At 41.8% G+C, this 22,598-nt stretch overlaps 3 protein-coding genes across 4 annotated transcripts; 1 reads left to right on the top strand and 2 right to left on the bottom strand.

Moving 5' to 3' along the window:
* Positions 1-33: 33 nt before the first annotated feature.
* Positions 34-4,350, bottom strand: eif2b5 (eukaryotic translation initiation factor 2B, subunit 5 epsilon). Its single transcript, XM_030115764.1, has 16 exons — positions 4,164-4,350; positions 3,806-3,930; positions 3,542-3,727; positions 3,088-3,265; positions 2,928-3,008; positions 2,768-2,845; positions 2,379-2,691; positions 2,145-2,290; positions 1,632-1,776; positions 1,436-1,537; positions 1,254-1,355; positions 1,069-1,159; positions 860-983; positions 622-747; positions 369-479; positions 34-288 (listed from the first exon to the last, which is right to left on the bottom strand). The coding sequence occupies exons 1-16, from the start codon at positions 4,320-4,322 to the stop codon at positions 226-228; spliced, it is 2,130 nt and encodes a 709-aa protein (XP_029971624.1). The 5' UTR covers positions 4,323-4,350; the 3' UTR covers positions 34-225.
* A 2,283-nt stretch (positions 4,351-6,633) lies between these two features.
* On the bottom strand, positions 6,634-10,381 carry LOC115405717 (crystallin J1A-like). The gene is made up of 10 exons (XM_030115398.1): positions 10,250-10,381; positions 9,563-9,629; positions 8,866-9,042; positions 8,514-8,612; positions 8,308-8,400; positions 8,067-8,223; positions 7,551-7,666; positions 7,281-7,358; positions 7,009-7,148; positions 6,634-6,908 (listed from the first exon to the last, which is right to left on the bottom strand). Exons 2-10 carry the CDS (start codon positions 9,627-9,629, stop codon positions 6,813-6,815), a joined length of 1,023 nt encoding a protein of 340 aa, XP_029971258.1. The 5' UTR covers positions 10,250-10,381; the 3' UTR covers positions 6,634-6,812.
* On the top strand, positions 7,417-22,315 carry casq1a (calsequestrin 1a). 2 transcript variants are annotated; one of them, XM_030115397.1, is made up of 12 exons: positions 7,417-7,424; positions 14,256-14,345; positions 17,225-17,318; positions 17,493-17,593; positions 17,750-17,861; positions 18,274-18,347; positions 19,785-19,915; positions 20,483-20,528; positions 20,668-20,722; positions 20,821-20,921; positions 21,028-21,102; positions 21,354-22,315. In XM_030115397.1, the coding sequence occupies exons 2-12, from the start codon at positions 14,265-14,267 to the stop codon at positions 21,696-21,698; spliced, it is 1,215 nt and encodes a 404-aa protein (XP_029971257.1). In that variant the 5' UTR covers positions 7,417-7,424; positions 14,256-14,264; the 3' UTR covers positions 21,699-22,315. The 2 variants fall into 2 exon arrangements, with proteins under 2 accessions (XP_029971257.1, XP_029971256.1); XM_030115396.1 differs by lacking the exon at positions 7,417-7,424 and having other exon boundaries at positions 13,948-14,345.
* The last annotated feature ends 283 nt before the right edge of the window (positions 22,316-22,598 follow it).

Here is a 22,598-nt window from a genome sequence, read left to right as displayed (position 1 = left end):
ATTTTAGAAAAAAAAACAACTGAGAAGGAGACTGTGATTCCTTTTATCAACATTTGAGTTTTGACACTCATCACACAGAGCCTGTACACAGCAGGAGAAGAGTGTTTTGTCAGGATGGATTCAGATGGTGAGTGGACACAGAAAGTTCCTTTAGTCACTGAAAGTGCCTCTGTCAAGTCTGAAAGCTCGACAGAGTTGACTTTTAGCTTAGTGAGGGCTCCTTTTTTACTCTCCGTCTTCCTCTGACGACTCCTCGGCTTCTTCCAACCACTGGATGAACTTCTGAAGCTGTCGGACAAATAAACAGAGATTATTAGCAGGAGTGTCATGAATTCTGCATCATCAGTAGATGTATTGATGATATTCACCCCCTGGTTCTTGCGGAGCTTCCTGCTCTGGTCAGTGGTCGCTCCCTGAGAAAACCAGCGCAGTATGATCTCCTCCTCCAGGATCTCCAGCTGGTACATGTTCATGAGGACCTGAGTCAGAAACACAGAACAGATCAAACACCAACAGCAGAGAGACGCTGAACTCCTCACAGCCGCTCCAGATCAATGCGATGTCAGAGTGGCTCCAGACAATGGCAGTTCTTTTGTTTATTAACCGTGTCATGATTCCGACCTTGACCATGGCGGCCCAGTGGCTCTCGTGCTCCAGGAAGTGCTCCTCGAAGGCCGACAGGCAGTCCATATGGTCCTGTGCTCTTTTCACGTAGTTCTTAAACACTGGTGCCCATTTCTTCAACAGCTGCACGGTAAAACACGTCATATATGATACTTGTTCGCTGCTCTTCCCCTCCATTATGTTTACATAGACGAAAATGGGTTTAAAAAAGTTATTAAAAGCTTTTCCTGCGTACCGGTAGGACCAGAGTAACATATTGTGAAGGTGTGAGATTCGCGCCCTGCTGCTGGAACGGGTACTCCAGGATCACTCTGGTTAAAATCTGCATCACCTCCTTCAGGGTGATGTTGTAGGCGTACCTGCAAAACAAGAAGCGTCACAATAAACCACAATTACAAACAGAAAAAGAAGAAGCAGTATAATAGTGGTAAAGGCAGTTCTTACTTTAGAGAATTGATCTCGAGCACCAGATTATCGCAGCTGATGTTCTCCTCCAAACCTCTCTGCAGAGTCCCGAGCACCTCCATCTGGAAGACTACACCACAGCGACCGGGGAGTCAGTTAGTTCATTGTCCCGTTCAGTGGGTTTGTCCACCAGGAGGCACTGAGCTTTCGCCATCCTGGCTCACCTTTAACGTCGTCCATCTCAGGGGAGGGAATGACCAGGTCGTCAGGACCGTCGGGCTCACTGTCCTCGCTGTCGCTCTCTGGATCCGGATTCAAAACCAAACCTGGAGAGGAAAACCAGGCTGCGTGAATTTTACAGCCTTCAGCGGTGGCCCTGAAAAAAGCGGTCCGTCTGCCGGCCCACCCCAGAGACACTGCGACAGCTCTTCGTCTTCTGTGTCGTCCAGACTGCTGGCCTTCCAGATGTAGCCTTTTCCATCCGCTCCCACTTCTGCCGGGTTGAAAACTGGAGGACGGAGGAAAAAACAGCGTGAGCCACGACCTCAACCGGGGCAGCAGTTTGCTCACAGGAGGTGTTGAAAAACAGAGCGAACACACACCTTTCTGTTTGGTTTTGTCTTTGCTTTGACCGACTTGTGCGTCGTCACTGAGGAACTCGTCATCGTCCTCATCCTCCTCCTCCTCCGGGTGGTGCATGGACACCACCGTGCCTTCTGGGAGGGAGACGTTTGGTCCAATCACCACCTGGCAAACAGTTCACAAAGGAACATGATATCAGATGCTGTTAGAGAGAGAGCACTAAATATACAAATTATCCAAGCAGAAATGTATGAACGAACATATCGAAACTCACACTGAGCACAATACTGAAATCCAAACACACTTATTTTTACTGTTTAAAACACATCAAACTAAAGAATGGAATCAGATGTCTGTATTTTGAGTCTTTTCTCCTCCAGACGGACGTTGACCTCCAACATGAACAAATGCTTACTTTTGTTTTTCATATTGACCTACATTATTATAGCTTTAATCTTCATTTTAAAGAGAAAAATCTTTCTTTTGCACAGCTCTCAACCTGAACAGAAGAAAGGTAAATATTCATAGCTCACATTGTACGCCAGGACACACTGTTTTTTGAGGGTGACTCCCTCTTTGACCTCAACCTTGTCGCAGACCACAGACTGGCTGATCACCACGTTACTGGCGATGTGAACGTTGCTCCAGATGTAGGCGTGGTCCAGGATTACATTGTCGCCTGTGGAAATGAAACGGGGAAATATTTACTCCACCTGTCCACGATCTACCACTTCAACATCTTCCCAGCGCTGGGCGGCGGAACTGACCGATGGTGCAGTTGTTCCCGATGACGCTGTTGGAGATGGAGCAGTTGGCGCCGATGCTGGTGTCGCAGCCGATGAGGACGTTCTCCTCCATCTGGCTGCCGTGGCCCAGGCTCACCCCGGACCCCCGGTAGACGTTGTGGCGCGAGTACGTGCAGCTGCGGCCCTCCTGGTCTGTGAAGTTGGCCTCGGGGGTGAGGGGGTACACCCACCGGCGCACGAAGTCCGACGACACCGAGTCGTACATGAGCAGGTTCGACACCCGGGCGCCGTAGCCGTCTTTGGTGACGTGCATGTGGATCTGATTGCCCAGGATCTAAACAAAGACAACACATTACAGCCTGAACACTACAAAATATTATCTGCAACACAGAAAACTCGCTGCATTGTACCTCTTCATTGACGAGAATCCCTCTGACAAAGTCGTTCCTCGTTTGATAATCAAAATTGTCAGTAAAGAGCTCGGCAACCTGAAAGAGACCTTAAAAATGAATGTCACTGCATTCAACAATGAGGAGATGACGAGCTTATTTTTTCTGAACTGAAACCAACCTGTGGGGAACAGATACTGATGTGACAATCGAGAAGGTCGTGTCTGATTTCAAACTCATCGCTTCCACTGTGGAAAATGTTCTGAGACAAACGGAGAGCAGCAGTCAGTCAAACACTGCATGCGTTCAAACTGTAATAGAACAGAGCGAGATGCAGTTACCATGGGAAACTGGAGCTTTTTCATGCCCTGCGTCTTCTGGTAGTGTAAAATCTGCTGACTCTTGCTGTCCATGGCCACAATGACGTCGTCCTCTTCACAGCGAGACCTGTGACCCGGCGATGACTCCTTAAAGATCATAGTCATCACTGAGATGTTCTTATCCGTCTTCCGGCGATGCCTGAGGTGCACAAGAGGCGGCTTTGAGAAACACTTACATGAAATGATGATGATGAATACATTGAAAACAAAGAAATAACTCAATAATTCATACAGAAATAAAAACAGTTTTCCATACTATGGGTCAACAGGGTCAGGGATAAATAATTTGGGGAGATACTAGCAGAGAGAGGCAAAACTAACATTTAGTCTTTTCACTGTGAGAATCCAAAATTTCTGTATTTTGCTTAATCTGTAACTAAAATGTGCACCAGTCTGTCCATCAAGCATCTCTTACCTGTGCTCCTGTAGTGCCTGGCTGACATCAATATTGGAAACCACATCTCCGTAAACCAGGACAAAGTCAGAGCGCACCAGTGACTTTGCATCCACATCCCTGAGCACATCCCCGAGGGAGCGGTACAGGTCAGAGGTGATGATGTGGACTGTGTTTGGAGAGGTGGGCCGACACCACTTTGATTTCCTGTCAGGTGCAAATGACACCCAGTCAGATTTTAATCCTTTCTAGAAGAAGAAGCACATGGTCACAAGAGAAGCTCACAGTAAATGTGCCTTGATTTTACTGGCCATCCAGCAGCAGAAGATGAAGGTTTCCTGCACGCCGGTGGACGTGAGGAACTCCAGAGTGTAGTCAATCATGGCAACATTTCCCAGAGGCAGCAAAGCCTGTCAGAGAGCGAGATGGGACAAGTGGCATCAGCTTCCATAAGAATGACTGGACATCCGGTGACATTAACACAGCCACAGCGCGAACACAACAACACCGCCAATAACTAAGACATCTATCAGTTACAAAAGAAAGAAAGACAAAAAAAACTTGCATCACAGAGTGAGAGAGTCTGTCACTGGTTACAGTGTGCACACATTGTTAGCCACTGTTAGCTTAGCACGCTGCTCACCCTTGGCTGGTCTTTGGTCACCGGGAAATACCTCCGGTTGAAGCTGTCAGCGACTAAAACGGCCTGCAGCGGCTGCTCCTCTTCCTCTTGGTCGCCTGTGCCTTTTCTACTCGAAAAGCCGGAGCCTGAACGGCTCTGTTTTCCTCCTTTAGCAGCCATGTTTCCCTCACCAACCAACTCTGTCGTCAGACACAGCTACGGCGGCCGCGGGAGGACAAATGTCTTTCCGATAGTGCGCTGTGGGCATGTTTGTAATGATAATAATAATAATAATAATAATAATAATAATAATAATAATAATAATAATAATAATAATAATAATAATAATAACAATAAAAATAATAATGAGAAGAAGAAGAAGAAGAAGAAGAAGAAGAACTTATCTTTCATTTTGATCAGGGGCACATAAGTTAATAAGTCAGACTGGAATATGTCAAAGAATACTCAAAGAATGACTAAAACAGACAATATACAAAAAATTCACACAGCTCAACAGACAATTTGACAATAAGGAGCAATCTATGGAACAATTTATGTAATTTTTAATAATAGTTATTGTTTTATTTACCTACAAAGCGTTGTTAAGCTAAAAATGAGTGCTGTCAATCTATTAAAGAATTTAATTAATTAATCACAACTCTGACCATAGTTAATCGCGATTAATCATGCAATTTGTGAATTTGCAACCAACACAGAAAATCACCAAAACACAAATGGCCACAAGAGGATATCTGTACCATTTTCAAGCTTCAAATGAAGAATCTACTCCTCATAATACAAAAACAATGCCCCATAAGGCACCAGTACTGAACAGGAAGGGAGAAATGTCCCATAATGCACCTGTACAAAAAAAATGCCCCATAATGCACCTGTGCTGCACAGGAATGGAAAAATGTCCCATAATGCACCTGTACTGCACAGGGATGAAACAATATCTCAATCACAGTAAAATGAGTTTTTAGCCAACTGCTTACCCTAATTCTATGATTAATCGTGATTTACAAAACATTAATCTTTGACAGCCCTCCATGAATTAATCGCGATTAACCATGTGATTAAAGATGTGAAATGGAAGAGTGAAGAGTTTCCCTCATTTCAGGTGGAACAGACTGAAAACCAGCTTTGTGAAACAGACCCCTGAACTGACTGAGATAACACACACACACACAGGTTCGTATTTCTATCCTCGTGGGGACCTTCCATTGACTCCCATTCATGTCTAACTCCTAACCCTGACCCTTACCCTAACCCTAACCCACACCAAAACAAAGCCTAACCCTAAAGAAATGTTTTTACACTTTTACTTTTTTCAGTAACAACAAGATGGCCAAGAAAACACTGTTTCTCCTCATTAGGACCGGAAAAAGGCCGGAAATGTGGCTTTTCCTTGCACTCCCGCGCTGTCGCTTGACTTCTCAGACATGTCTAAAATCAGGGTCACCAATGTCGAGTTCACGAAGAGGAGACGGACGAGGGAGCAGGCTCTTTATCCACACACGAGTGACAGCTGTCATTCCAGGAAGCACCGCCTGATAGAACCACCACCGTCAGAGCAACACACCTCTCCTTGTCACCAAACCCTGCCCCTCCTAATGTGAGGAATTGCCCCTCCCAGCAGAAACCACAAGATAAAAATTTGTAAACCTCCTGACCTCACAAACTTTCCTGCTTGAAACTCTGGTGTCCCCTATTGGAGGCCAGACCCACACTTTGGGAAACACTGCTGCATAGAATAATAAATTGGGGCCGTTGAAGATCAAAATGTATCTCTATATAAAACCCTGGAACCATTGGACCCGTTACACCCATGGCTTTGAATTAGAATGTGTGTGCGTACGTGTGTGTGTGTTCTCCAGAGTCAATGAATCAGAATATTTCTGATGTGATACACAATGAAGACATTTGATAAGTCTTGGATGGATTGTTAAACCCATTATATGTTGTCAATACTGTTTTCCAAAAGGTATTGATAGAAAGAGATTAAATTTGAAGCATCTGCAGCAAAATGTCACAATTAGGCGAAACGGTTCAAAAGTGCGATGAAATGCCAAGAAATAAAACACTTTGAAATAACCATCAAAATGGTCAAAGTTACTTAGCGATCATTTCTAAATTATGGAATTTAGAACTGTTGAGTTTTGGCTTCATAATACGAAGCCACAAAAGATCTTTAGCTTTTCCCTTTGGGTATAGATTTTTTTCCTAAATGTGGCCTTGTATCCTCACAGTTTCTGCATTTATTTTCCAAACTAAAAATCCAGCTCCTGTAGTCCTCCCTTGAGTAACTCAAAAGTGTAACGGTAACAAAATATTTATATATCAAATGGAAGGTGCTCTTATTTCATTTCAAAAGAAAAGAACAGATTAATCAAGACAACAAAGATAACCTGCTGACTCCAAAATCAGCTGAGTTTTGCGATATCCCGTCAACATGAGTTAAATTGAAATAAAACAACAACAGTGGCTCTAGATATTGCTGCTTTTTAATGAATTTCATGCTGCAGAACATCTGAAACAACATTTCAAACTTGAACAGAGACAAACACATCTGGCTCCTGTCACCCAAAAGTTTAGACAAGACCCTTCATTTACTGCTCTGGAGAAGCTCAACAGTGTTTCATGATGTTCTGGCTCATTAGAGCACACGAACTACAGGTGTGTAGTTATCTTCTTGGCGTGCTCCAACACCGAGTTGAAGCGCAGGGTTTTGGATGTCCAGGAAGTTGGAATTGCCTCCAGCCCAACCTGGGAGAAAAAAAACAAAAAAACAAACAAAAACAAAACAAAGCATTTCATAAAACAGCAGAGACATTCATTGTGACATTAGATGAGCTGACAGCCACACCTGAGCCCCAAGACACGCTCCTATGAAGGATCCTCTGCTGCAGGTGCATCCGCCGCAGCTCATGGTGTCTCTGACGGCCGACTCGTACCGGCTGGCCGTCAGGACTCCGTGCAGCGCTGCTTGGAACGCACCTGGCAAACCTGCGAAGACATTCGCACAGAATGTGACCCACAGAGGCCGAAACAAAGCAACAGGTGTGTTTAGTACTGCATGTATTTACAGAAACTACAACCTACTGATCGCATAGGATAAAGAGAACGCAATGAAGATACCTCATGTGTTTGGAAAGACGGTGGGGATCACTTGCTGTGGAGTCTTGGATAAATTCTCCTTCACCTGATGGAGGTGTGCTGAAGTTAACCAGAAAAGGAGAAGCTCCAGTCACACGCAGCCATTTAAAACAGACGTGTGCATCTGTCTTTGTCTTCACACCACAGAGTAAGGGTCATTTTCACCCTATACTGTTCAGTACATGTCATTTTCACAAAGCACAAAAGCTAATCCCTGTAATCATGGGACTCGGCCCCACGAACCTCACATACCAATGACTGCTCTGTCCAGATCCTGCGGCTGCTTTCTGTTTGGGTCATTCAGCTGACCGAGCACGACGTCCAAAGCATTGGGGTCGGGACCGTTCAGGATGAAATGCTCCAGGAACCTAGACAAACAAGCCATAAAGCAATTATTGACAGATCGTGATATTGCAATAATCTATCTATGGCCTGTTTCTCAAAATAACTTTCTCCACATATTACAGAATGTGGATGCTCGAATTCAAAGAGTTCCGTTATGTAGCAGGTTCAAAGCCTGAGAATTAAAGATCACAGTTCAAGAGTATAATAAACGTCAAAAATCCGCCTCAGAAATTGTCCAAATAATGTTTATGAAACCACAGTTTCACTGGTAAGCTATCCACGACACGCCATTTCACCTTAAAGGATGTGCTGCTAAAGCGGTGCCTCTTGGCTTCATTAGTTGTGATAAATGACATTTAGGTGTTGACGGTATACTTATTATTAACACAGTAAGTTGAACTTGTTGCAGACAGACATACGGACCTCGCTGCAGCCAGCGTCTCTGCCACACATTCGTCGTTATTCTGGGTGACTCGGGTGGCCAGTTCCACTTTTTCCAGCATGTCCGGCTGTCCGGCGTAAAAAGCCACGATGGGCGCCAGCTTGGCTATTCCATCAATCTGACAGTCAGTCTCACAGCCTGCAGCAATCAGATCACTTTATGAAAAATATGTACATCTTCACAGTCTGTACCTCTTCAAGCTGTCAGTGAGGGAATTTTTACCTGTCTCCTCTTTGCCTGCATCCACATTCTTCAGAAAGCCCTTCAGACTTCCCTGTCTCCACGGTCCATCAATCGGCAGCTGAGGCCTGGGTCCTAGTATTCACCCAAGTATTTATTCCATCAGCCACAATAAGTGAGTTCACGTGTTTATAATTCCTCAAAAATATTCAAGATCTTCTTCTACATTTCCTGGACAGCTTTCTCACCTCCTTTCTGTCTGTACGGATCGTTGACAGGCGTGTCGTACTCTGATCCCGGACCAAAGAATTTCAGCACGCGCTGCGTCAGATCCTTAACATTCAGCCCTGGTGGGACACAAGTGACAATTCAACCTAAAAAGCTTAAAACAAATCCTGTCATGATCGGAACAGCTTGAGCAGGATCCCTTAGTTTGCATGATCAGTGATTTATGAGACAGACAAACATCACATGGCTTTGCCAAGAGGAATTTACTTCATGAGTGTGTTTCTTTTGGTGAAAGTATTTTAAAAAGGACGCTGATGGTCATCACAGTCACAATGCAAACTGAAATCTGGTGTGTTGGAACGATGAAGATACCTCCACATTCAGACAGGGACTCCAGGAGGACGTACGCCTGGTCTCCGTAGCAGCTCTGCTGGCCCGTCTGCCTTCTGTAGAAAGGGTTTGCAGACTCAGAACGAAACTCCGGGTTTGGATTCTCATCCAGAATCGCCTTCAGCTTTTGGAGGTCGTACACCCAGTGCAGGGGCTGCGCTGCAGAGGACAAGACATTAATTCATTCATAAGAAGTTTGATCTATTTCGTTATTGTTCTAGGATTCATATTAATAAAAATAACAAGGAGACGTTTAAATTGTTGATGGGATTTTCCTGTTATTAGCACACAATTTATTCATGTGATTTTTTTCTCTCTCTCATATTTGTTGTGCTTTCAAACGCCAAATGAACTGCAGTGGGTTGGATCAGCAATCTTCAATAATCCAATGTCAGCATGTTTTGAAGTCGTGGAGTCATCCAATAATGCACTTCTGTTTTTTTGAGTGAGAGACCCCCCCCCCCCCCCCCCCCCCCCCCCCCATTTTTAAAGGCATATTATGTAGAAAACAATTGTTAAAGGGGGAAAGCATTGAATAAGATTGATGATTAAACATTTGCATTACACTGAACAACATTGACATTACAAACAGCACATGAAAATAAATTAGTATGTAACATGCTTACTGAGAGCATTCAATAAAATATGACACTCAAGAGACAGAATCTTGTTTTGGTACCTGCTGCATCTGCAACAGCGGATCCTATGATGGCTCCCATTGCTCTGTTGGCCACAGTCGAAGCCATCTGTGAACACAGGAATAGCCTTATTAAAACCTCAAAAAACCATAACTTGTATTGTCTCATAAGTAGTACAGCAGTTTGTAAATTCTACCAAGTTATGTCCCTATTAGGAGAAGCTGTGTTTTATTAAACTTTACATGCATAGTATCTAACTTTTGTGCTTCTGATCACAAGCATTTACTAGTGCATTAAACACGAGGTAGTTTTGTGTAAATTACTTCAATCCTTGCATACATTTCACAAATAACTGTCAACTTTATATTAAAGAGTTGGAATCCAGTTGACTGAAAAGGTGAAAGGTCAAAGGCCGAATCATCTGCTGTGTCATTGCAGTGACGTCACACGAAGGAGCGCTTGATTTGTCGTCCTGTTTCTCCTTCGTCATGTGACAATCTCCACACATCCTCAAACCATGCTTCTAACAAATTTAACCTTACGTTTCGCGTTGTGCACCAATACTTGTGAAACATCAGCCGCACGGCGATGCATCGAGCAGCTTTAACTGCGGACAGTTTGTTTAGACGCGTTTGACAGACTTGAAGCGGAAGTTAATTGTGAATGTCTGTCTGAACAGATGCTAGCTAGTTAGCAGGGACATGACAAATAACATTGAAAAGTCTGACCTTAGCCTCGGATTACAGCGGGTTGAGGCCGCCCGCTGCTGGTTCCAATCGAAGAACAATCACTACTGTTCAGCTTTCATAGAACACACAATTAAATAATTCGTTACGAAACATCCGCAGCTTTGTCACCGCCTACTCTAAATATGACCCCGCCCCCGTTATCTAAACACAATGTAACTTCACTGCAACATGTTGCTTTTCAAGACATCAAATTTTAGTTTCTAAATCAATCAATAAATAAGAAGAATTCAGAACATCATCACACGTTCAGCACAGCGGTTGTACTTAACTATGTTGATATAAAAATTATAAACAACAATTTTCAGAAACCTCAATAAATGTACAATATATCAGGGAAAATATACAAAAGCAAGAGATGAATAACATTTTTAGTTTTTGAAAAAGAAAAAAAATCCTTCTTTTAAACTTGATGGCAGTGACATCTCAATAAAGTTGGGACAAGGCATGAAAAAGAAAGAATTAAAAAAAAGAAAAATGTTTTTATTTGAATTGAAAAAAAAAACTTTCATGGGCATCGTCCATCAAGATAGATTATCAGATGATCAGCTATGTGATAATAACTGACAAAATATTTTAGGAAAAACTTGTTGGTAAACAAAGTGTGATTTTTTTTTACGTTCTTCATCCACATTAATTTTTCCTTGTATGTGGTTTGTTTGGTTTGAAATTATTCAGAAGTTCATGAAACTGCTTCTAATTTGATTTTTTTGTGTGTGTGTGTGCTTAGCTTAGAGAGCAACATCTGCTGGACGACAGGTGGAACTACCCACAAAATCCTGGGTGAGTGTCCCATTCATATTGAATCAACGCATCACTGCATGAAGCGATCAGCAGGTTACCTTTGAATCTACAAGACTTTTTTCTAAATAGTTTATAGAGATGCACAACATGGACAAATCCCATATTACTCTATTATTGTAGATAATATTTTCCATTATGGGTGTCTTACCAATGAATGAACTAACATCCACGTGAATGGCAGTCTCTTCAGGCTGACCTTTGTCCGTACTCAGCTGAGAATGTAAGCGAGTTTGATAAAGTAGTATTATGTGGATGGCTCAAGGAGGTGACTTGAAAACTGGGTGGTTTGAATCTGTATACTTCAGGTCCCAGGTCTGTTTCTTAAACATTTGGATCACTTCAACACACCATACAGTTCTCAGGATTGCAATATTTTTCTTATGAGATGAGCAGTGTTAAGCAAGTTACTTTTAAAAAAGTAGTTAGTTATAGATACTCGTTTAAAAAAGTAACTGAGTTAGTAACTTAGTTGCAATATTTTAAAAGTAGCTAATCACTAGCCAAAGTAACTTTTGCATTACTTTAGAAAAAACATGCTTAAATATGTCAAATAATTTGTTTCCACTCTTAATGTAACTTCCAGATGCATTTTCAATTATTTATTATGAAATTGAATTCTTGACGAATTGAATAAATGGACACTTGACAGAATAAACTACAAGCAGGAAACACTACATCAATCATAATTATTCAAATGTTGCTGTGTGTTAATATGAGACAAGACACCAGTCAAATTTGATTTGTAACTACAGATAGCATTGCTACATTTGTAGAGGAATAACAAAACATAACAGATGTGTTTCAATAGATGTCTGTACTTCCATTAACAGCTGTCTTTGAGTGATCGGGGCTCTCGCTGGCTGTATCTCAGTCATGTCATATGACACACTTTGCACCAATTCAATTCCTACTTTGAAGATGTAATTTAGAACGTTCCTGACTGAGCAGTTGGGAACAATGTATCAGTTTTAAATAATGTCATCATCTAATTTGACCTAGATATGCAAATGAGCAGCGATGCAAGTTAAATGATGATGTCATTTAGAACGTTCCTGATTGAGGAGTTGCAACAATGTATCAGGTTTAAAGCAATATTTTTGTTTTTTGTAAACACAATAAAGTGTGTCATATTTAAGTTAATTATTAGGAAAATATTTTCGTTATTTTACATTCTGCACTTTAATTTAAATTACAAAATCATTTTGAGGCACTTTTACAGATAAAAGTTCCATATGAGCAAGTATAAGTGACTGTGGAAAGGAGAAACTCCCTTTTTAAAGGAAGAAATCTCCTTTTTTCTGAAAGATTATTTAATCTATGTTAACACATGTTATTCCAGTGTGATAGTTGCAGATACATTATGCCAGGTGATTGGGACTCTGAAACTCATTTTAGATCAGGGAAACTCAAATCAGCCCAACCAGAAAAACACCAGCAGATAGACTTCTAAAAATAACTCCTTTTATTCAATGTACAGAAGGTCTTTAAAGAAGAGTGCGTTCTCAAAATGTTCACATTTAATTAACTTTTTGTTGAGATAAACAACCTGAAATTTCCTTCATTAAAAGTGCATCTGAAGTTTATGCTTCCATGTTTCATTTCAAACCGATGTTTCAAGCCTGCCACTTCTCAGGTCATACATCCTCCGTGCATGTTTTTAACAACACACACACACATTCATACTGTTGCATGTTCATGGGATCAAGCTCACTGAGCCTGAGATGCACATCATTTCATTAGTTTACAGTAGCGTGACAAAAGCAGTCCAACCTGATTGACTTGACGTCACAGATGACAGAGATGTTTCGGCCGACCACACAATGCAGACAGAATGCAGCTTTTAAGGATTAAATATGTCAAGTTTATTTCTGCAGACCTGTATTTGTTTTCACAGGAAAGAGGGGTGTGTCTCACAGTGTGTGCCCTGGAAGAGGGAACTGCATTTATTAATAGCTTACGTCTTCCCTTTCAATTTGTAAAATAATATCGCATGTTATGAGCTCAAGCGTACATGCAGACATTGCACAGAGCACACGTGTACCGTCTGCAGCAGGTCCAGACTCAGAAAGATTTTTAAAAAAAAGTGCTACTCAGCCCCCCCCCCCCCCCCCTCCTGTAAAACTCTATGTTTCACTTTCTTCTTGAGTCAGGGCTAAGTGACACCTATGCACCGAATCCCAAGCAGGTGCACCACCCTCTCCTCTCCTCTTTCTCTCTCTCTCGCTCTCTCTCTCTCCCCATGTCCCTGAGTGACCCGCTTCACATTCTTGAGCTACGATGATGCCAGCAGTAGCAAATTAGACACCAGCACCACCTCCTGATATGTACTTCTCTGTCCTACATCCATTATTTTTAGCTGGGATCCAAGCCTTCATCTTCACTTAATATGGGAAAAGAGAGCTTCATATTTGCAGCCGCCACTAAATCCATCATATCAGTCTTCTTCTTCATTTGGCCAAAGCAAAAAGACTTCACTCACATGCACGCGCCCTATCGTCTTCGCTTAAATCTGTTTATTTAGCGCCACATCGTCTTCTGCCGCCAGCACTGTCCCTTCATGTTCTCTGTCTGGATGTAGAGACAGAAAGCAGGTTGGGTCTCATCTCCTCACTCCACCCACTTTGACAGGTCTGTCATATACACTCAAGCACACGCACGCACACACACACACACACACACACAAACACATGCACGCACACGCACGCACGCACACACAAACACCTACACAAAGCTGTCCCTCCAGCAACCAGCCCGGCCCTGCCTCATCTTTCCCATGCTCAATTACACCCCACATAGACACACACTCACACCTATGTCAAACTTAGCCCAGCCCCTCTTGCACCCTGTGCCCCACTGCCAGTTGCACTGGTGGGGTTTTTAATAAGGTGGATGCAGGAGTTGGTCTTGCTCTCTTCTGGGTGACGCGGATTGGAAGGGCTTCTTCATACCTTCAAAGTATTCTTTTTTTCCTCGCTGCGACCCCCTTCTTTTTCTTTCTGAAACTGTAAATACACCTTCACTATCTCAGAGAGGAGCCATGAAGTGGACCTGGGTTCTTGTGGCAGTCTTGCTGTCCTTTGGGGGGCTATCACTGGGCAAGGATAGCTTGGACTTCCCGGAGTACGATGGCAAGGACCGAGTCCACCACCTCAGCGCCAAAAACTATAAGTCTGTGATGAAGAAGTACGATGTCATGGTGTTGTACTACCATGACCATCCCGGATCCAGCCGCGTCGCCCAGAGACAGTTTGAGATTGAGGAGTTGGCACTTGAGGTAGGTTCAGATGAGAAGCTTTCTGAGGAAAACATTACAGACAGCTTCAGATCGGAAGATCAAACCTTGTTTACACAAATATGACATTTCTATTGAACTTTCAGTAGGATTTGTACTTGTAGAAGAAGACTTTATTCCTCAGTTGCCAACAGAGGTAGACTTAAATATTGTGACTGGATCTGATGATTGCATCTTTAATGGCATGTACGTCACAGCTTGGGGTTGTGATTTGCAGTCATGGCTGTGAAAACATGACTGAATAGTTTGCGCCAGTGCTGTGCTTTTGAAATGCTTCAATGTGCATTAAAGTCTGGAGGAGCTATGATGGAGCGAGCATGGCACCAGGTGGAGAATATCTTTAGTGGAGTCGGAACTGCTGATGAGCGAAGTCTCAAAAATGTGCGGCAAGCCTGCGGCGTGTCGTCAGCACGGCCCACCTGAGGCTGAGAGCTGGGTGAGGGGCGAGGACCCAAGATATCCTCTTTTTCTGGCAAAGGCTGAGTACTCTGTATGCAAGTTGTGTGTGAGTGAGAGAGAGGGAGAGAGAGAGAGAGAGAGAGAGAGAGAGAGAGAGAGAGAGAGAGAGAGAGAGAGAGAGAGGAGCTGATGCACCCAACAGCCCATCAACCTGTCATCCTGGATACTCGGCAGTTTAATCACATTCCTGCAGAAACACATTACATCACTCTTCAGCTCACACAACATCAGAAGAACCAACCATGGCTGCCTCTGAGGTTACATAGGAATTCACTGTGTATCCAATTTCAGATATTCCCACACCGTCTTTCAAAGGAGAAGTTTAATTAGCAAGTTTTGCGTCAGCTGATTTGAACAGCCACTTGATATTTACAATGTTTTTATCACAATTCGGTCAGTCTGACTCGTCAAACAGCCCATGACAATTAGCCTGATTTTTAAATTGTATGTTCCGAACCTTGGAGCATAGTTTTGGTCGACTGGCTCGACTGAAGGCCGCTAGCTTGCATACCTATTTCATTATTATTATTGAGAGCTATAAGAAATGTCGGTGGAACTTTGAGCTCATTTGATCTGCAACTAAATCTTGCAGGCGACAAGTTATATATCCAGCATGTCTTGCAATTGATAGAAGCGGATGAAGGCTGGTGAAAATAATAATAGAAATGAATAGTAACAAAGAGCGAGGTTGCAAAAGCAGAAGAAGCCATGAGGGAAGTGTCTCTCCTGAGCATGTCTTATCACCGTGACGGTCTGTGGCGTCTCACTAAGGGGCTCGTCTTGGGGCTGCAGCCAGTGCTGGAGCTCCTGGCTCCAGTAGTGCCGGCTCAGCTCTGCGCTCTGATTGACACTTGCAGTACTGTACTTGTCAGCGGATCCCAGAGCGCCGAGCATCACAGCCACCTCTCCAAAATAGTCCCTGGGCTGGTGTGGTTTTTGGTGCTATATTTATCCCGAGCTGCTTTTGTGGAGTGTTGAGCTCTCTCAGGGCTTGTGTTTCTCCTCATGAATGCATTATGATTTACATTTAATGAGGTATTAATATTAGCAACAGCCGGTAGCAAAAAGGTACAGGGTTTCGGAGGGCAAGGCTCCCTGTGGAGTTAGTGAAAGGAAAAAGATATACGACGTGATGATTGCATGCACATCATTAAAACGTACTTTCTTTTTCTTAATTAAATGATCGTCATCAGTGCAAAAAGTCACATTTTACCATCTGCTGTGTCATTGTGCTCAAATGAAATATGTTGCGAAACTTAACTTAAAATGCAGAAGGTGCTGCGGCGGTGCAGTTTACATGCTGTACAGCCGGAAAACAAGCAGATTTGAAGCTATGAAATCTGACCTCTGATTAACTTTACATGCATTTCAGTGGGTTTGGTTACCTTCCAGAAATGATATCGTCCATGTTACCGCAGAGACACATTCTGGACACCAAGGTCCAAAAACAACTTTACAAATAGATACATGTCCACTAAGTCATTGTCACATTTTTTTTGCTTTATCAACTTTTTTCAATATTTAAATGAAGAGTAATCCTATTTAATACATTTCAGAAAAACAAAATGGATAACTATTTCATATGGAATCATGGGAAAAAGACATTTATATTTTATGTTGTTGATAATTAGTTTCTGTGAATTAAAATGTTTCAACAAATTTTAACGCAAAAGCAGTTGTTGGGATGAATTCTTACAACTTAAAAAAGACTAATGCATTGTTTTCATGCTTGCTGTGTAATATATGAAGTGACATGTCATCTAGTTTGTAGCCTGAGTTTATTTTAGCCTTTGAAAATGCCAAAAGGGTACAGCCTGTCTCAAAAATACAACGGAGATGGCTTTCTTAAAATGCATGTCAGCGCTTGAAAACATTTTCTGACATAACTGCAGCCAAGCCGTGAACTCTGAACTTATTTTTTTACGTCTTGCCCTTCTGCTCAAAACTCTCTGCACAGCAAGCTGCAGTTCAGCCTGGCTACACTAACTCCTTATGTCCAGCAAAGCAGCTGCGCCAGATCTCAGTGCGTGTGTGTGTGTGTACGTGCATATGTGTGTGTTGTGTGTGTACTTTTTTACCCTTCTAAAACACTAAGACAGCCTTCGCACCGCTTCCTCGACGCCGCCGGGCTGTGAGCAGGGCAAATGCATTGGTGGAACTTCCTGTCAGTCATAAGGTTCATGTTTCATACAGATTTAGAAAGTGCATCAGCAGCGCTCTGAAAAGCGGGCTTTTATGGTAATGAAACCGCTGATCCCAGAACTTTGCCCAAAGGTTTGAATAAAAAAGTAAAAACTGCTGATAGACCTACACTGTCCTGTGCGCTGATGTTTCTACGCTGAAAAAAAGAAGTCTTCCTCTATGTGACAGTGTTTTTTTGTTTGTTTTTCTCTGATGTCCAGCTTGCAGCCCAGGTCTTGGATGAGTTTGATGATGAAGATGTTGGAGTTGGCCTCATCGATGCAAAGCTTGACAAGGCAGTTGCAAAAAAATTAGGTAAGGACAGCTGAATGCACAGCACATCTTTGCAAAGCCAGTGTAAACAATCCCAAAAGTCTTGTTGAATCTAACATGCTGCACTAAGATTGCTTTGGGAAAGAGGAAAATTGGATAGAATACTGCCGAGTTTGTCGCGATTAAGCACAAAGTACATGTGTTGTTTTCACTCAGGCCTTGAGGAATCGGACAGCATCTTCATCTTCACGGACGATGAAGTCATTGAATATGATGGAGAGCTCGCCGCTGACACTCTTGTGGAGTTCATCTATGATGTTCGTGAGGATATAATATCCCAGTTAATAGCCTGCCTTATTTTAGAAAGAAACACAAATCATTTTTCCCAAAAACTTTTCTTGATATCAAAGCTTATACCCCTGAGTCTCATTTGTTTCTGTCATCTGTATGGTCTTTTGACTTTTCTCCTCCAGGTCCTGGAGGACCCAGTGGAAATTATTGACAATAGTAAGGAACTCAAAGGCTTTGAGAACATTGAAGAGGACATCAAACTGGTGGGCTACTTTAAGAGTCACAAGTCAGAACGTAAGAATCTGTACTGTGATGGCATGATAACTTTTGTTTTCTTTTTGTTTGCTGCTTTTCAACATCGTTGCGGGTAATTGTTTATCAAGGAAATGCAACAACTCCGTAAATCAGATTTATCTTCAGTTGCTGCTTCTGTTAAGGGACTTGCAGGAAATAAATAATGTGATAAAGCGAATAACGTAATAAAATAGCTAAATGTTTTTGTAAAGTGTATGTATCCTCATTGAATGAGTCTGATTACCATCCCATCTACAACACTGGCTGCAGTTACTACATTTTGAAGTGATTTCTGTCTAAATGTTAGTCCTTAATGCCATGACCTATCGCATTATTACAAAATGTTATTATCATCATGGGGATTTTTCAACAATTTATTGAAACAACTTCTTGGATGTGTGTAAAATTTCAGATTTTGAGGCCTATGCTGATGCTGCTGAAGAGTTCCATCCTCACATCAAATTCTTTGCCACATTCAACCCCAAAGTAAGTAATTATGACATTATTACTTGAGCTTAGTTGCATTTGTCTGTGCAAATGAAATAAAACATTTCATAAACAATATTCATGAACTTTCTCTGTAAAATATTGGTGAGTGCTGACAATTGATAAACATATAAATCCTTCCTGAGTTTTCCAACAAATAAAGCAAACTTGAACTGAGAAAGTCTTTTGTAAAAAGTTCTAAAAGAACAATTCTGAAAGGCAGCATGTATTATTTTGCATATTAATGCGGCAAAAACACACTGGACATGAATGAAGTTCTGTAGCAAATGCTGTATATTGGTTTAAATGTGTGCTTTTTGAATCCAAGACTTTAAAGGAGCACAGAGCAGTTTGCTCGTTTTATGCGAAACACCGACCCCTGCAGGCCTTAGGCGTAACTGTAGCTTAGTGAAAAGCTCGTGTCTGTGCCTTGTGCCCATGTACGTGCACAGAAGGGGGGAACTCCTTCCTCGCTCTTTTAGCAGCGCTCGAGTAAAATGTAAGTTTCTTTTGCCTGGTGGGGTCTGTGCTGGAGTTGTGGCAGTGCTAGAAGCCGGTCTTTTCTTACTTTCTGGAAGCTCCATCCTCAGTACTATTCAGTTGTTGCTGCGAAGCGTCTGGCGGAGTAATGGCGGACAAATCGACCAGGCCAGCGGGAGCGCGCATTACGTCATGCTCAGAGCGATTCGTACCCGAATCACTCATATTGCTGTGCCTTCAGTGCCCTGCACAGGAAAATAGGAGCGACTGCGATCTTGCAAAAATAGCTCTTGCTGCCCATCAGGCAAAGGTGAAAACGTGTGTGGGTGTGAATAATTGAAAATTTAATATTTAAAACTGCGCTGTGCCCCTTTAAACATTTTATGTGGCATTTTATTAATTCAGTCATATTTTATTATGAATTGAAAAACTACCAATTCCTGTGTCATTAGAGCTATTCAAAAAGATATGATGTCTGATTGGTGTCATTCTAACAACCAACCAACTAAACAAACAAACAAAAAAAACAAACAAAAGACCCAGCACTGAGCCTTGTGGCACTCCAAGAACAGATTTTGGAAATTTGTTTTGCTTTGTAATTCAAAAGAGACATTATTCTTTCATGACATTTGTACAGTTGTGAGAAGAGCAAGTGTTTCAGTATCAGTGATCTGAAAAATAAAGGAACATTTGAAGAATCACGACATTGTGAAAAGCGTATATATACCCTTGAGTTCAGTCGTGTTATTCTCCCTGCTTCCTGTTCTGTTAGTTCACCCAGTGTTATGTAACATTCAGGTCAACTTTCTTTTAGAACTAAGATACGAGATGCTGTCTTCCCCTTTTAAAGATCAGTTTTGCCCTGGAAATTACAACAAAAAAAAATAAAGTCAGTCACAACAAACATTTTAATGAATGCCCAGAACACAGTTCATAAACACTGGCGTTGTGTTTCAGGTCGCCAAGGCTCTGGAGCTGAAGCTTAACGAAGTGGACTTCTACGAGCCCTTCATGGACGATCCAGTGGTCATCCCTGGAAAACCCTACACCGAGGAAGAGCTGGTGGATTTCATTGAAGATAACGACAGGTAAAAGTTGAGCAATTATAATTCGACATGTAAATCAGTGATTCTAGTGTGAGGTGATACAGGTGGGCCATTAGAGGTCATTTATATGAAGGTAATAAAAAGTATTCAGTATTCATAACACAGGAGCATAGGTTGTAAAGTTAAAGAAGCAGATACCCCTAAAAGAGAAGTCTCAGGGAGAAACAGAAAGCCTTTATATATTTTATCCAGTCTTGTTTAGTGTTTGCACATAGTTTCTTGAGTGTGTTGTTTAAATAACAGTAACATCAATGTGGATAAGATATTGGGTTTGTGCTTCCTGCTGTTTGCTGTCAGCCTCTTTGAAAATTCACATCATCAGAGTTGCTGCAACTTCAATTTTTTGTTCATCATGATGCTTGATTAAAATGCAAGCACATGCTCTTATTTATTGTTGCCAGAATAAATGTTTAACAGAAGGTCATCTTAGTTTTGTCTTTCAGTCAGGTTTGGGATGTTAAAGTTGGGTGGGTTCTAAAACATTTTGTGTTTTCTAAGTGAATCTTGGTGTTGTTTACATTCGATCTAACTAATTTACCTTTTTTTAAGACCAACCCTGAGGAAGCTGCAACCACACAACATGTATGAAATCTGGGTAAGAACGATATGATTTCCTCCTGCTCTTTTGGCATTGGTTTGCTCTGATGAGGATTTTACTACAACATTACAAGACTGCAAACTTCCTGCTAACTTCACCGGCTCATGTGTTCATGTTGTGTGTATTCTTTCCACAGGACGACGATGTTGATGGTGAACATATTATTGCTTTTGCAGAGGAGTCTGATCCAGGTATAAGAAACGTATACACACCTTATTTTTGTATCCTTTGAGGCTAACCCCAACAGCCTGGCCTGGGTTTGAAAGTAATCTTCTCGGCTACTCCTCAGATGGTTATGAGTTCCTGGAGATCCTGAAGCAAGTTGCTGAGGATAACACCGACAACCCTGACCTCAGCATTGTCTGGATTGACCCTGATGATTTCCCACTGGTAAAAAAATTTAAAAAAAAATAAAACAAAACATGAAACAATCTCACATGCACACCTTGAACCAGAAACTGCAGATTCTTGATGATAATCTAAATTCTTCTTGCAGCTCCTGCCACACTGGGAAAAGACTTTCGGCATTGACCTGTCCTCCCCACAGATTGGTGTTGTTGATGCTGATGATGTGAGTAGTCTTTTTGATACTTTTCTCAAAGATCATACCGCATTTTTGTAATGTGTTACAGTTGTATGTATGTATCACATTTTGTTCACACCTGCCTAAACCTCATGTGAGCAAGATACGTATAGATACCCCATATTGCACACCACATTGTCCACATGTTGCATGAATCTTAATAAAATCTCTGGTTATTGTCTGGAATTGTCTGATTCCTCCTCTGAGGTGTTGACGTGTCGGTCTTGGTTGCTGCGCAGGCTGACAGTGTGTGGCTGGACATGGACGATGGCGAGGACCTGCCCTCTGTAGACGAGCTGGAGGACTGGATTGAGGACGCCCTGTCCGGCGAAATCGATCCTGATGATGATGATGATGATGATGATGATGATGATGACGATGATGATGACGATGATGACGACGACGACGATGACGACGATGATGATGACGACGACGACGACGACGATGACGACGATGATGATGATGACGACGATGACGACGATGATGATGATGACGATGATGATGACGATGATGACGATGACGACGATGATGACGATGATGATGACGATGATGATGATGACGACGATGATGATGATGATTATTAAATCTAAGTCTGACCAATGCAGGTTCAAGAGTTAACACCATTAACTCAACATTAAGTCATCCTCTTTTGTAACTACATTACGTTAAAATCATCAGTTCATTTTGATATCTCATCCTTTCATCATCTTCTCTCTGCATCTCACCAGAATAATATTCCATTACTCATCTGTCCCTCTTCCCCCCAGAAGCCTCCATGTAACAAAATCCTCTCTAAAATGCCACAGTACCTTTATCCTCACATGTAACACTGTCTGGTACAATAAAAAAAGAAATTACTGCAAAAACTTGCCATCTATTGCTATTGATTTTTTATAATATTAAAGATGTTATTTTCTTAAGTACTGGAGGGTTGCATTGTTCTATGCACTATGTCTATGTCCATCTGTAAAGTTTGTTGCTGTTGAATGTGTCATATTTATGTTCACTTTTTTTTTCCCGGTACTGAAATGACTGAGGTCAGATCCAAGGGTGCTATCAGACTTTATCTGATGGGTTTTAGGAATCAAAAGCCTATTCTGTGAAATCAATGTGATGCTGTACACTGAAAGTGCTGTACATCAAATGAATATTTTCTACGACTATGAATTATGACAACAGCCACATTCTATTTTTGTAAAAAGAGACATTTTACGTACTGTAAAGTCTTAAATAAACAACAGCTTGGACAGAAACCCACCAGTGTATAGTTTTTAAAGAATGCATATGTGTGTATGTGTGGAATTATAATTATGAAACAGATGTGTGAGCCACAAAACAGAGAGAAATCAGCCTTTATAAAAGGTTCACACATTCATTATCATATTTCAGGCTCTCTGAAGGATGTTTAAAACATTGTTAGCCCTAGTACTATGCTATGTACTTTGTCTTGAAAGAAATGTTGTCACTATAGTGCAAATATCAGC

Source organism: Salarias fasciatus, chromosome 18 (genome assembly GCF_902148845.1).
Source record: "Salarias fasciatus chromosome 18, fSalaFa1.1, whole genome shotgun sequence".
In the NCBI taxonomy this organism is placed as follows: Eukaryota; Metazoa; Chordata; class Actinopteri; order Blenniiformes; family Blenniidae; genus Salarias; species Salarias fasciatus.
The sequence above is the reverse complement of the archived record's forward strand: the minus strand, read 5'-3'. Positions and strand labels throughout refer to the sequence as shown.

Excerpts from the sequence above, each read along its gene's own strand:
- eif2b5 (XM_030115764.1), bottom strand. The coding sequence starts at position 4,322 with ATGGCTGCTAAAGGAGGAAAACAGAGCCGTTCAGGCTCCGGCTTTTCG. Across the intron at positions 3,728-3,805 it reads AAAATCAAGGCACATTTACT|GAAATCAAAGTGGTGTCGGC; the intron begins GTGAGCTTCTCT and ends TGCACCTGACAG. Across the intron at positions 984-1,068 it reads CTCGAGATCAATTCTCTAAA|GTACGCCTACAACATCACCC; the intron begins GTAAGAACTGCC and ends CTTGTTTTGCAG.
- casq1a (XM_030115396.1), top strand. The coding sequence starts at position 14,109 with ATGAAGTGGACCTGGGTTCTTGTGGCAGTCTTGCTGTCCTTTGGGGGG. Across the intron at positions 19,916-20,482 it reads TTCATTGAAGATAACGACAG|ACCAACCCTGAGGAAGCTGC; the intron begins GTAAAAGTTGAG and ends CCTTTTTTTAAG. Across the intron at positions 20,922-21,027 it reads ACCCTGATGATTTCCCACTG|CTCCTGCCACACTGGGAAAA; the intron begins GTAAAAAAATTT and ends TTCTTCTTGCAG.